The 11,913-nt window shown below is 46.1% G+C and overlaps 1 protein-coding gene across 1 annotated transcript; it reads left to right on the forward strand.

Moving 5' to 3' along the window:
* The first annotated feature begins 3,325 nt into the window (after positions 1 to 3,325).
* On the forward strand, positions 3,326 to 5,469 carry LOC107046370. Its single transcript, XM_015268971.1, has 2 exons — positions 3,326 to 4,665; positions 4,779 to 5,469. Exons 1-2 carry the CDS (start codon positions 3,326 to 3,328, stop codon positions 5,467 to 5,469), a joined length of 2,031 nt encoding a protein of 676 aa, XP_015124457.1.
* The last annotated feature ends 6,444 nt before the right edge of the window (positions 5,470 to 11,913 follow it).

An 11,913-nucleotide genomic window follows, 5' to 3' on the forward strand; every position in this document is an offset into this window, starting at 1 on the left:
CCCGTGGGACTCGGATTACCGGGATATGCTCAAATACGACGAATTCCTGTCGGCTAGACAGAACACGTCGGTGTCTCTCGAGGATCTGGGCAAAGCTATCGAGGTGATAAACACTTTTATCAGGAGCAAGAAGAACCTGCACGCTGAATTGACCAGACATGACGCTTAGCAAGTACAAGAAGTGCATCAGATTCCGGGAGATAGAGGATGTAGTCCTCCGAAGAGTCAGTGAACCGACCACAGTAATAGAGGAAAGTTCACAAACAACACCGTTGCTCATTCGCACGTACTCGAGCGTGCTGAGGAAAACCACAGGGGATGTCACTCCAACATCCAGGGACCTGAAGAGAGGGAAGAGGAAGAAGGAGCCGACCCCTACACCGCCGTCAGCCGAGATGAAGAAGTCTCGGAAGAAACGCCGGAAACAAGGAGACGCCCCTCAAGAAATCCGAGAAACTCGGGTGGAGCAGGCACGAGAGCCGAAAGACAACTCGGTGCCTGCCCATCGGAAGGTACCGGAGAAGCCGCAGGCCTGGCAGGAGGCCACGAAGAACAGAAGGCCGAAAAAAGCGGCTCGGCCTATAACTCGTCCAGATGCGTTGCTCCTCACAGCGAAAGAGGGGAAGAGTTACGCTGAAATCCTCCGCTAGGTGAAGCAGGAGGTTGGCGACCCCGGTGACTGCGCAGACAAGATACGCAGAACGCAGACTGGCGCACTCTTCATTGTTCTGAACAAGAACAAATCTGGAAGTGCAGCTCGTCTATAAGCTGCCATGGCAGATCTCCTCAAGGACGACGCAGAGGTGGTAAGCAAGACTCCAGAAGTGGTTCTGGAAATGAAAGATCTTGATGAGATCACCACGAAGGAGGAAATCTGGGAGGCTATCCAGAAACAAGACGGTGTGAATAGCAGCATCTCCATGAACGCCATTAAGTCTCTTCGAAAGGCCTATGGGGGAACGTAGAGAGCGACTATCAGAGTCACCTCAGACGTGGTCTCGAAACTGGAAGAAAAAGGCAAGATCCGGATAGGATGGGTTAACTGCCGTATTGGCGCCACGAACAGGCCGACAAAGTGTTTCAAGTGCTGGTAAAAGTCATGTTGACCGGTCCAAACTCTGCGCCAAATGTGGAGAGGCTGGTCATAAAATTCCTGACTGTTAGAAGAAAGCCAGGTGTGCAATCTGCACTGGACAAGGTAGCGCAAAAAACATTGCCCATGTCGCTGGGAGTAGCAAATATCCCCTCTACAAGGCGGCAGTGAAGGCACTGGATAACAAACGACGACGATGAAGATACTCCAGCTTAATCTCAATCATTGTGAGGCTGCCCAAGATCTGCTCAAGCAGACCATGCGAGAGCTGAAGGTGGATGTGGCTATTATATCTGAGCCATACAGGACACTAGCAACGAAACCCTGGGTGACCGATATTGGTAGGAAGGCCGTCATTTGGTCTTGGGGCCAGTGTCCGTTCCAGAGCGTTGCCGTCAGCGGGGATGGCTATGTTAGGGCCAATCTGGAGAACGTATTCTTCTACAGCTGTTATGCTCCGCCTAGCCTTACGCATGAGTTTACGGCCTTCCTAGGCAGACTTGTCCAGGATGCGAAGGAGCACTTCCCTATTGCAGTAGCAGGAGACTTCAACGCCTGGGCTGTCGATTGGGGGAGCAGGGAGACCAACAAGAGAGGTCAAGCTCTTCTGGAGGCCATGTCTGTATTAGATGTGGTACTCTTAAACAACGGAGATGAACCAACCTTCGTGAGAGGAGCCACGACGTCGGTCATCGACCTCACCTTTGTGAGCAGTAGCCTCGCAAGGGGTAGTGCATGGAAGGTGACCCCTTTCAAGGTTGATGCCCAACGTGGGAGGCCCCAAGCAGACGAGAAGAGCACTTCTGACATCCATAATCGTGTCAGTCCTTATGTATGGCATTGCCATCTGGGCTGATGCACTGTCATCGCAGGCGTCACGACGAAGAATGAGTCTGGTCTATCGACTGAGTGTATTACGTTTAGCCTGCGCATTTCGCACGGTTTCCGATGATGCTGTGTGTGTCATAGCCGGAATGATACCGATAGGGATACTAGCGGAGGAATGAAGATCTCTGTGCCAGCAGAAAGGGTCGGCCTCACTGAGGCCAGCCGAGCTGAAGGTCGAACAGAGACGTAAGAGCATGGAGAGATGGCAGGCACAATGGGACATCTCACTAAAAGGGAGATGGACGTATCGCCTGATCCCTCAAGTAGGTGCTTGGGTAAACCGTAAATATGGTGAGGTTAACTACTACTTAACTCAGATGCTTTCAGGCCATGGATGTTTCCGGGCGTATCTTCATAAATTCAAATATGAGGATTCCCCGAAATGCCCCTTTTGCACTGTAATTAATGAAGATGCGGAACATGTGTTTTTTGTGTGCCCACGTTTCAGAACGAGCCGCTCGGAGTGGGAGTCTGCACTTGGTGGAGCGATCCTGCCTGAAGCCTGGTGGAAGCAATGCTGTCATGTAAGGCAGCCTGAGACGCGACGAGCGACTTCGCGACGAAAGTCACGAACGGGAGTCGCTACGGGAGGAAGAGCATCGCCGAAATAATGCTGCATAAGAGGAAAAACGACCGGAACCTCCTTCTCATCCAGAACATCTCAGTGAGGAAGGAGGACGTACGGCACAATGTTTTGGTAGAGGAAGAGCCACTGCGAATGTCCCCCCCCCGTGAAGTAATGCCTAGCGGCGGTCCGCGGGGGGGATCGGGTAAGTGAAAACTGGTCTGACTGGAGTTTAGTCGGTATTGACAGTATGTTCGAGTCCGACACTCGCCTGACGGAGGGAACCATGGATCACCTCCCTCAGGCGGTAGTGCGTAAATGCATTCTCCGAACAGACCAAGGAAAAAAAACACACACGCACACATGCACACACACATACACACACACACATACGCACACACACACACACCGCCGAGCTGAGGCTTGTCCTTTTCAGGGCACCTTGGTGGAGAAGCCCAACTTCTACGGCGGCGCGTCCCCAGGTGGGGGATAGGGGAAGTCCTAACTGGGCCAGCCTACTGATTCAGCAGACTGGAGTGAAATAAAATAGCTCCCGACGACCAAAAGAGGCGTGCAGGGTGGGCTCGCTACAACAGCCTCCCCCCAATGTCAAGGTGTTCACCGTGCCGAGTTCTGGAAGGCGCTATGGGTAGTTGGCATCGGAAACGGTGGTTCCTGGGACACCAGGTCCCACCCCAGGTGTATTCAGTGGCCTCACTTCAACAGCCGGGGCTCTATTCGGAGTGGACAGTTATACTTCCCTAGCTACTCGTGGGAACATGATGGATAATAAACTAAACACTCAAAACGAAGATAAAAAGCAGGATAACGTGGCTCAAAAAACTGGGCCAAGTGACGAGGTCACATTGAAGAAAATGTGGGATAGGCATGAACAGGTCGTAGTCGACCTGGTCACCTACATGAAGGAGAAGAGGAGCATCAACGCTCATTGTCGAGAGATGGTGAACTCTATAAGCACCTCTGCCAAACGCCTCAGGCAGCTAGGCGGGCAAACAGGGCAGACTAAGCCATTGTCAGTGACGTCGGTACCCTTATTCTTAGGGAGAACGCGAACGCTTTCTGAAGGCACCGCGACGACGATGGATTCTGAGCTTGAAGATGAGAGTTCGGCCCTCTCTGATACAACTAAGGCTTCCAGGATGAAACGGAAGTCACGAGAATCACCACCGACGGACACCAGAGACCTCAAGAAGAAGAAAAGGGAAGAGCGGGAGGCCGCTCACGCCCGGAGCAAGAGGGAGAATCCACTTGCAAAGTCCTCGGACTGGGAGCAGATCAAAAGTAGAAGGGAGCGGCATCAACCGAGGCTGCCAGAGAAGCAGCCGAAAAAGAAGGAGAGGCAGAAGAAACAGGGGAAATCAGCGGCGAGGCTAAACGCACTGATTGTTCGCCCAAGGGATAAGCAGCAGTACTCAGAGATGCTCAAAGTAGTGAAGCAGCAGATACCCTCCGAGCAGGCTCGTGATTGCGTTGACAAGATCCGCAGAACGACCACTGGAGATATGCTGGTCATCGTGGCAAAGGACAAACAGGACCAAGCTGAGAGCTTACGCAAAGCAATAGCTGAACTCCTAGGAGATGATGCTGATGTCCTTAGTAAAGGACCACAAGAAGACTTCGAGATTAAGGATCTTGATGAGCTGACCACGAAGAAGGAGGTGCTCAAGGTCCTGCAACTCGCAGCTGGGGTGGATTGCCGAATTCCCCTGGATGCCGTCAGGTCCTTGCAGAAGGCCTTTGGAGGTACCCAGACGGCATGGGTGACGGTGGCGGCAATGGTCGCGAAGAAAGTCGTGGGCGAACGAGGTAAGATTCGCATAGGATGGGTGAACTGCCGGATCCAAAGGGTGGATAGACTGGTTAAGTGCTTCAAGTGCTGGCACTATGGACCCCTCGCCATCAAGTGCAACAGTGAAGTGGACCGAGCAAAGCTCTGTACAAAGGGTGGAGAAGCTGGCCACAAAGCTGCTGCCTGTAAGAAGGAAGCTCGTTGTGCCTTGTGTTCCGAGAAAGATCGAACGAAGAATTGTGCTCATATCGCTGGTAGCAGCAGATGCCCTATCTTCAGGGAAGCACTCCAGAGGATGAACAACAAACGGTAATGCGGATACTACAGCTCAATCTCAACCATTGTGAGGCCGCACACGATCTGCTTATGTAGACGGTGCGGGAGCTGAAGATAGATCTGGTGATTATCTCGGAGCCATACAGATACCTGGACACCCAACTCTGGGAGACGGATAAAAGTCGCAAGGCCGCTATCTGGTCTTATGACAAGTTCCCATTCCAGAGTGTTGCGAATACTGAGGAGACTGGTTTCGTGGTAACTATGCTGGAAGGAATCCACTTTTATATCTATTACTCTTCACCGAGCCTGACGTTTGGCGAGTTCACGGACTTCCTGCACACACTGACCGAGGATGCGAAGCAGCACTTTCCTGTGGCAATCTCCGGGGACTTCAATGCTTGGGCAGTCGACTGGGGAAGTAAAGAGACGAATACGAACGGGCAAGCTCTACTGGAAGCAATGTCGTCGCTAGATGTGGTATTGCTGAACAGTGGCAATGAATCGACGTTCGTGAAGGGAGAGAGGAGCTCAATTGTGGATCTCACCTACGTGAGCAGCGCCCTCGCCAAAACAAAATACTCATGGAAGGTAACCGACATCTACACTGCTAGTGATCATCGCGCGATACTCTGGGAAGTACACACCGGTAGCAGAATCGGACCAGCGCCAAAGAAGACCATTGCAATTAGCTGGAAAGTGAGCACATTTGATCCGAGCTCATTCCTGGTTGCCTTCGACGACTGTCCAATCAGTGGCAGAAACGCTAAAGAGAAGACAGATGATATTATGAGGAGAATGACTGAAGCCTGCGATGCTACGATGCCCAGGAAATAGGCCAGCAATCGGTGCCCACCAGTTTACTGGTGGAAAACAACCATCGCCGTCTTGCAGAAGGAGTGCAACGCAGTGAGGAGATCGTCCCAATATGGCCGAAAGAAGCCAAATATTGAGGAGTTGGAGATGCGATACAAGAAGGCAAGACGAAAGCTAAACAAAGCCATAAAGTGCAGCAAGAAGCAATCATGGAATGCGCTCCTTGGAGAAGTGGAAAGCGACACGTGTGGCCGGCCATACAAGGTCGTGATGACGCGACTTAAAAGTCTGCCGATGTCATCTCCGACGTGTCCGGAACTCATGAAGAAAATCGTCACGGTGCTGTTCCCGCAACAACCAGAGCTGCATCGTACTGTTGATCGAAGAGAAGATCTGATGGTTCCCCTAATAAACGAGAAAGAATTGATGGAGGCATGCAGTAGAGTAGGCAACACCAAGGCTCCTGGGCTGGATGGAGTTCCCAATTCTGCGCTGAAATCACCCATCCGCGCGAAGCCGGGACTGTTCTTGGATGCGTACAACGAGTACCTCAGGGAGGGCGCCTTGCCTGCCAAGGAACGGAGATCTCTGTATCCCCGAAGGAAATCGGTAGCACTGAGCGCAATAGAACTCAGCGCGGAAGAGAGGCGTAAGGGTCTGCAACGATGGAAACTAAATTGGGACATATCTACCAACGGGAGATGGACTTATCGCCTGATCCCACGGGTGGATATCTGGCTGAATCGCAATCATGGAGATGTCAATTATTATCTCACACAGATGCTGTCGGGACATGGGTGCTTTCGGGCTTATCTTCATAAATTCAAACATGAGGACTCCCCGAAATGCCCGCTCTGCACAGGAGATGACGAAGATTCGCGACATGTATTTTTCAAATGCCCCCGTTTCAGTGAGAGCCGGCGTACTTGGAAATCAGCCCTGGAAAGGGAAGTCTTGCCTGGGAACCCGATGGAAACTATGCTATCATCGCAGGCAGCTTGGGACGCAACGAGCAACTTTGCGGCAAAAGTCATGAAGGAGCTCAGAAGAGAGGAACGCGAGCGCAAAGCTGCAGGATAGACGGAGAACCTATTGGAACCTCCTACCCACGCACAACATCTTAGTAGGGAAGGGGGACGTACATTAGGCGAAAAATGAGGCAGAGCGCATAGCTGAGACCTCCCTAGCGAAGTAATACTTAACGGTGGTGCCGCGAGGGAAGGTAGGGTCGACGAATTTCCGGGGTCAAGTGGTTTAGTGGGTGAGGGCCCCACAGAGGGTGGCAGTAACCGTCATGTTACTGTCCACTATCGTGCGGTTAGGTACATTTGCCCCAAGACCTCGAAAAAAAAAACACACACACGGGGTGGTCAAACTTCGTATTTTTTCGTTTCAAACCATTCTACATCATTTACAAGCATAATTAGTAAAAAAAAAATTGAACGATTGCATGGCTTCAATTCGGAAACAAAAACAACTTCTCTTCTCTCGCACATGCTGTATCTATCCTCCGGAGTTGACGCAAGTGCACGAACCTGGGAGCAGTACAACTAGGTGCGCCCGCACAGGCATATATATATACATACCCGCGCAGTGGTTCTCTGAGAGAAGCAGAGTTCGGGGATGAAAACGGTGAAATGGGGTGAAACACAAAAAATGTAGGACATACGGCAAAACGATAAAGGAATTATTTGTAGCAAACGTTATAAATAAAAATTGGAAAAAAGAAAAATAAACATTTGACCAATATTTCATGAGATATTGCTGCTCCACATGAATATTTTCACCCCCATTGCCTATATATATTTTTTCTTCTTATGAAAATACTCAATAACTATTTAAGTGTATTGGAACAAGGAAAGAATTGAAAAAATAATTTTTTCAATTTTTTTATTTTCTCAACCGTTTACATTGCTGTAGGGGATGAACCGTAGGGGTTGGAGGTAAAGTGCATACGACATTTTTTGCAGAGAATTTCATCTTCTATACTTTTTATTTGACATTTTTTCCAATGTCTTCCGTCGTTTTCAAGCTATCCTCGAAAAATGCATTTCGGAGGTAGTGTTTTGTATTTTTCTCACCCTCGCCGGCATGCACGAACCCTGTGTCTACTCAAAAACTCTTAGTTAAGCTAAAGTCTTACGATTGGGCCAATTCACAGGGACGTAGGTAAAAACTGAGAAGTTGAAGCTATTTTGACTGGACTATAATGTTTTCAGGTCTAACTTCGAGAGAAAACAGAGCGAATGACTCCAATTGTCTTCGAATTCAGTGTGTTGCCCGTATTTACCAAGCCTCGTCCCGTGAAGGTTGTTTATGTTTACATTATTCCGTGTTTCCCCTACTTATCCTTCCTCTACGTATCTTAAAATATGAACAGGAGAATAAAGAATCCCTAAAGCCTCAATGTCAACAAATAGCCAACACAATGAGCGGTGGAAATGCACCAAAGAATCTTTCGTCGTTTCCAATACGTTATCCAATTTGATAGGAGAAAAATAATTTTTCGTTGGCCGGAATGTAAATCTCCATACGTACGTATGTGAGTAATTAACAGATATGCCGCGATCTCTATCTCTCTTCCTCCCTGGCTCTCTCTCTTTTCCTCTCTCTCTCTCTATACACTCAATGTCATAATTACCCTCCTCCCCACCGTCAATGACCGCAAAAATTTAGAGAAAACATTCTTTTTTAGGTCCAAAAATAGTTTTCTTGTCAATTCCTGTCCCTATAGGGGATGTTTCCCACCTCCTCTATTTTTTTAAATTCATTTGAGACTTCTAGGCGCATGCGTTCTGGTACAACCTTCTCCCCCCCCCTCAATTGCCCCAAAAATTCGTAGGTGATATTTTCTTTCGGGCGAAAAAATCGTTTTAGCGCGAAATCGCGACGTATAGAGGGTATTTCGACCTCCTCGATTTTTAAAAAATTCATTTTAGACTTCTAGGGGCATGCGTTTTGGTGCAACCGTCTCCCCCCCGTCAACTGCCCCAAAAATTTGGAGGAGATATTTTTTTTTCGGCCGAAAAAATCGTTCTAACGCAAAATCGCGACGTACACGGGGTATTTCGATCTCCTCGATTTAAAAAAAAATTATTTAAGACTTCTAGGCACATGCGTTCTGGTACAACCTTTTCCCCCTCCTTCAATTGCCCCAAAAATTTAGAGGAGTTATTTTTTTCAGGTGAGAAGAATTAGTCTCTCCGAAAATCACCTCTAAATGGTTCCTCTTTTTTGTTTATTATTTGGGATTATTTTCGTACTAAACTTTTGCCTTATTTACACCGGAAATATTTGTAGCTCACAAAAAAGGGTGTATGGTCACGCGGTGAAAGTGAGGGGTTTTTTCTCTCACCCGGGTAATCGAGGGTTCGTAACCCTCGAAGAGCATTTTTTTTTCAATTTTCACCCCCTCCCTTCCACAGGATACTTTTCGAGTCTCGAGAATGACATTGTCTCTTTTTTTGAACAATTGACTGGATTCAGTAGCGAATTGTTGAATCGAGATAAGTCTCCTTTAATATTTTCAGTGATTACCAATTTATCTCGTAAACTATTGAGTCTACTGTGAAATGTTAGATGATCTTGTTTGAAACGCAACTAAAATTCCAGAACTTTCTGGTCGACTAGCTCGCCCTACTTCAAAAATCTCCGGGAACCTTCGGGTTATCAGTCATAAGTGACCGAAACACGCGCGAATCAGTTTAGGCTTAGCCTCTCACCGTATAAGTCTATCTCGAGTAAATCACCTGTAGGAGTCGTATAGTATCAGTACAGTTCCGATCAGTACATCAACTCAGTTCATTTATTCAGTTTTATAAATTCAGTCTAGAGTCAATCAACGCAGCTAAATAATTGTCAGTATAAATTCAGTAAATCAATTAACAACTTTCTAGGAACATTCAACCGTGTATAAAGTGTACATATTTTCAGACTTTGGTGGCTGTTGGTCACCAATAAATTGTGACTTTAGAAAACTCAGTATTTTTTCTTTCACGGCTCATCCTACTTTAACTATTCTCAAAAACCTCCCACAATCCGCCCAATTTACAGATCTTCTCCTTAACCAGACCTTTTTTTGTAGACAATTAAATTATCTACAAAAAGCACCTATGACGTTTCCTTCCGAAATCAATAGTTTATGAGATAAATTGATGATCAATAAAAATAGCAAGGGAGTCGCATCTCGACTCAACCAGTCACTACTCGTGCAAATTAATTTATCAACAATAATTCAAATCAATTGTCCTTTTTTTAGGCATTGATTACATACCGTTTTGGAACTCAATTGTTACCGTTTTGAAAAAAGGGGGCGGGGCCAACAATTTTTAAGCCACGCTCACCACCCTCTGATTGGTCAACTTTATTAGTTAATAACTCGTAAACTATGCCTCGGAGTCAAAAGTCGAAAAGGAACTTTCGACTCAAAATGTCGCTCTCCTTCACCCCTTAACGGCTCCAACGATCATTTTGGGACACCCTCTATACCTGAATTACCTATATTTTATACTTGATTCGGGAATAATATACTAGAATCAGGCATATTTTATACTCGAGTCAGGAATAATATCCCTGAATAAGGTATATTTTACACTTGATTCAGTATCATCAATATACTCGATTTCGGTGTGAAAGATGCCCCATTCACGTATATATTTTTTCCTTGTTGAATTCCTGATTTTCTATGCTATATCCGTTCGAAATCTGTAAACAAGGTGCTGACGTCACTCCGTATGACTCTCATATGATCTCGATGACACTTATATGACCCTCACATGGATTCCATATGACCATGTTGACTCGCATTCTCACCTTTATGACCTTTAATTTTATGGAAAAGCCTATTCGAAATCTGAAACCCCTACAGGAATTGTTCGAATTCGCTATAGAATTCTTTGGCTAGAGACGCTACCGCATTTCCTGCCACAGTCAACAGCATTTTCAAATGAATATTGATAGTCAATAATTGATTCGTACTGCCTTCCGAAAATATACATCAGTAATGTACCAATACGTTCTTCACGTATCCATATACAGAACAAAGATCTTTTCCTCACTGATGCCCATTTAGAGGTTTTTCAGCCTATTTTTAGACTGAATGTGTTGTTGCGTTGCTGGCATATACTTTTTTAGATTTTTTCTTCAGAGAAAAATTTTTCTTTGTTTTTAAATTCCAGAAATGTTATCTTTTTATTTGTTCACTTTTTCTACGGAACATTATTTCTGTTTTTTAATTTTTAAAATATTGTTGATTTTGTTTTCTTTTCAAGGGGAGGTGGGGGGGCTCCGCCCCCCGGGTCTGCGCCCCCGGACCCCGCTTTACTCCTCCCCACCACACACACATATGAGAATGGGCATTCGTAAGAAAAAATAGTATATGTCATTCGGCTGAAGTCCTCGGATTTTCTGGACTACGTTCAGGTCCTAGCCCTCGGCATGGTTCGGGGTACGACCTGAACGCAGTCTGGAAAAGCCTCGGATTTCAGCCTTATGACATAAGATACTATTTTCCTCCCAGATTGGTCATAGTAACTATGAATTTTTTATTCATTCATTCTGTTTTCCATGGGTTTTGTTTAATTCGTCTTTCGATTCTCATTCAATACTCTCAGCGCTTTTTTAATCTGACAAGGAGCACTAGGGAGGTGTTCCCCTCCAATTTCGATGAAACTCATATATGTTGTAGAGGACTCGAAACTAAGCGACACGTATTTATTTTATCGCCGGATACGCAGTTTTAAGGGGGGAAACCATGGTCAGAAGGTGACCACTTTTGGGGGTGATTTTTCAATTCCACCTATAAGAAGGGAATTTTGTTAAATGTTCATTATGGAAATAAATAGCTCGTGAGGAATTATGAAAATCACAATTGATAATTCCTCCGGGGGTCGAAATTTGGGGGGTAATCTACCCCTGTAAAGAATTCATTTTTCAAAAAAAAAATGATTCAGAATTTTATGAAACCAACTGCGTTGGATGGAACATGGAAAAATGGAAAAATACCTGTTTTTGGTTTTTCCCCAGAACTAATGTTTTCTAGGGTGAAAAAAANTGGGGGTTAACTACCCTCATGAAAATTGTGTCTTTCAGAAAAAAAAAAATATTCCTCAAATTTGCATAAAACCAATAGTATTAAAAAAAAACATGAAAAAATGCAGCTAGGGGCCGGATAGCCCAGTAGGAAGAGCACCTGATGCAAAAAAAAATGCGGAAACTGGTTTTTCATTTTTTTTGGTCGAAACTGGAATTTTCAGAGGCGCAAGTTTGATTTTGTCGAAAACTATGAATTATTCAAAATATATATATGTATATACAGGGTGTTTCAGAAGTACATGTACATCTGAACACCCTAGGATCAGGGGGTGATTCTGAGCAGAAAAGTCCTTTTGAACTTTTTGATCAGACTCACCCCTACGAAGATATTGGCAATTAAGGGTGGGCCAATGGGGAGTGATTTTTAAGCGG

Source organism: Diachasma alloeum, unplaced genomic scaffold, assembly GCF_001412515.2.
Source record: "Diachasma alloeum isolate Michigan unplaced genomic scaffold, Dall2.0 Dall_scaffold_01343, whole genome shotgun sequence".
In the NCBI taxonomy this organism is placed as follows: domain Eukaryota; kingdom Metazoa; phylum Arthropoda; class Insecta; order Hymenoptera; family Braconidae; genus Diachasma; species Diachasma alloeum.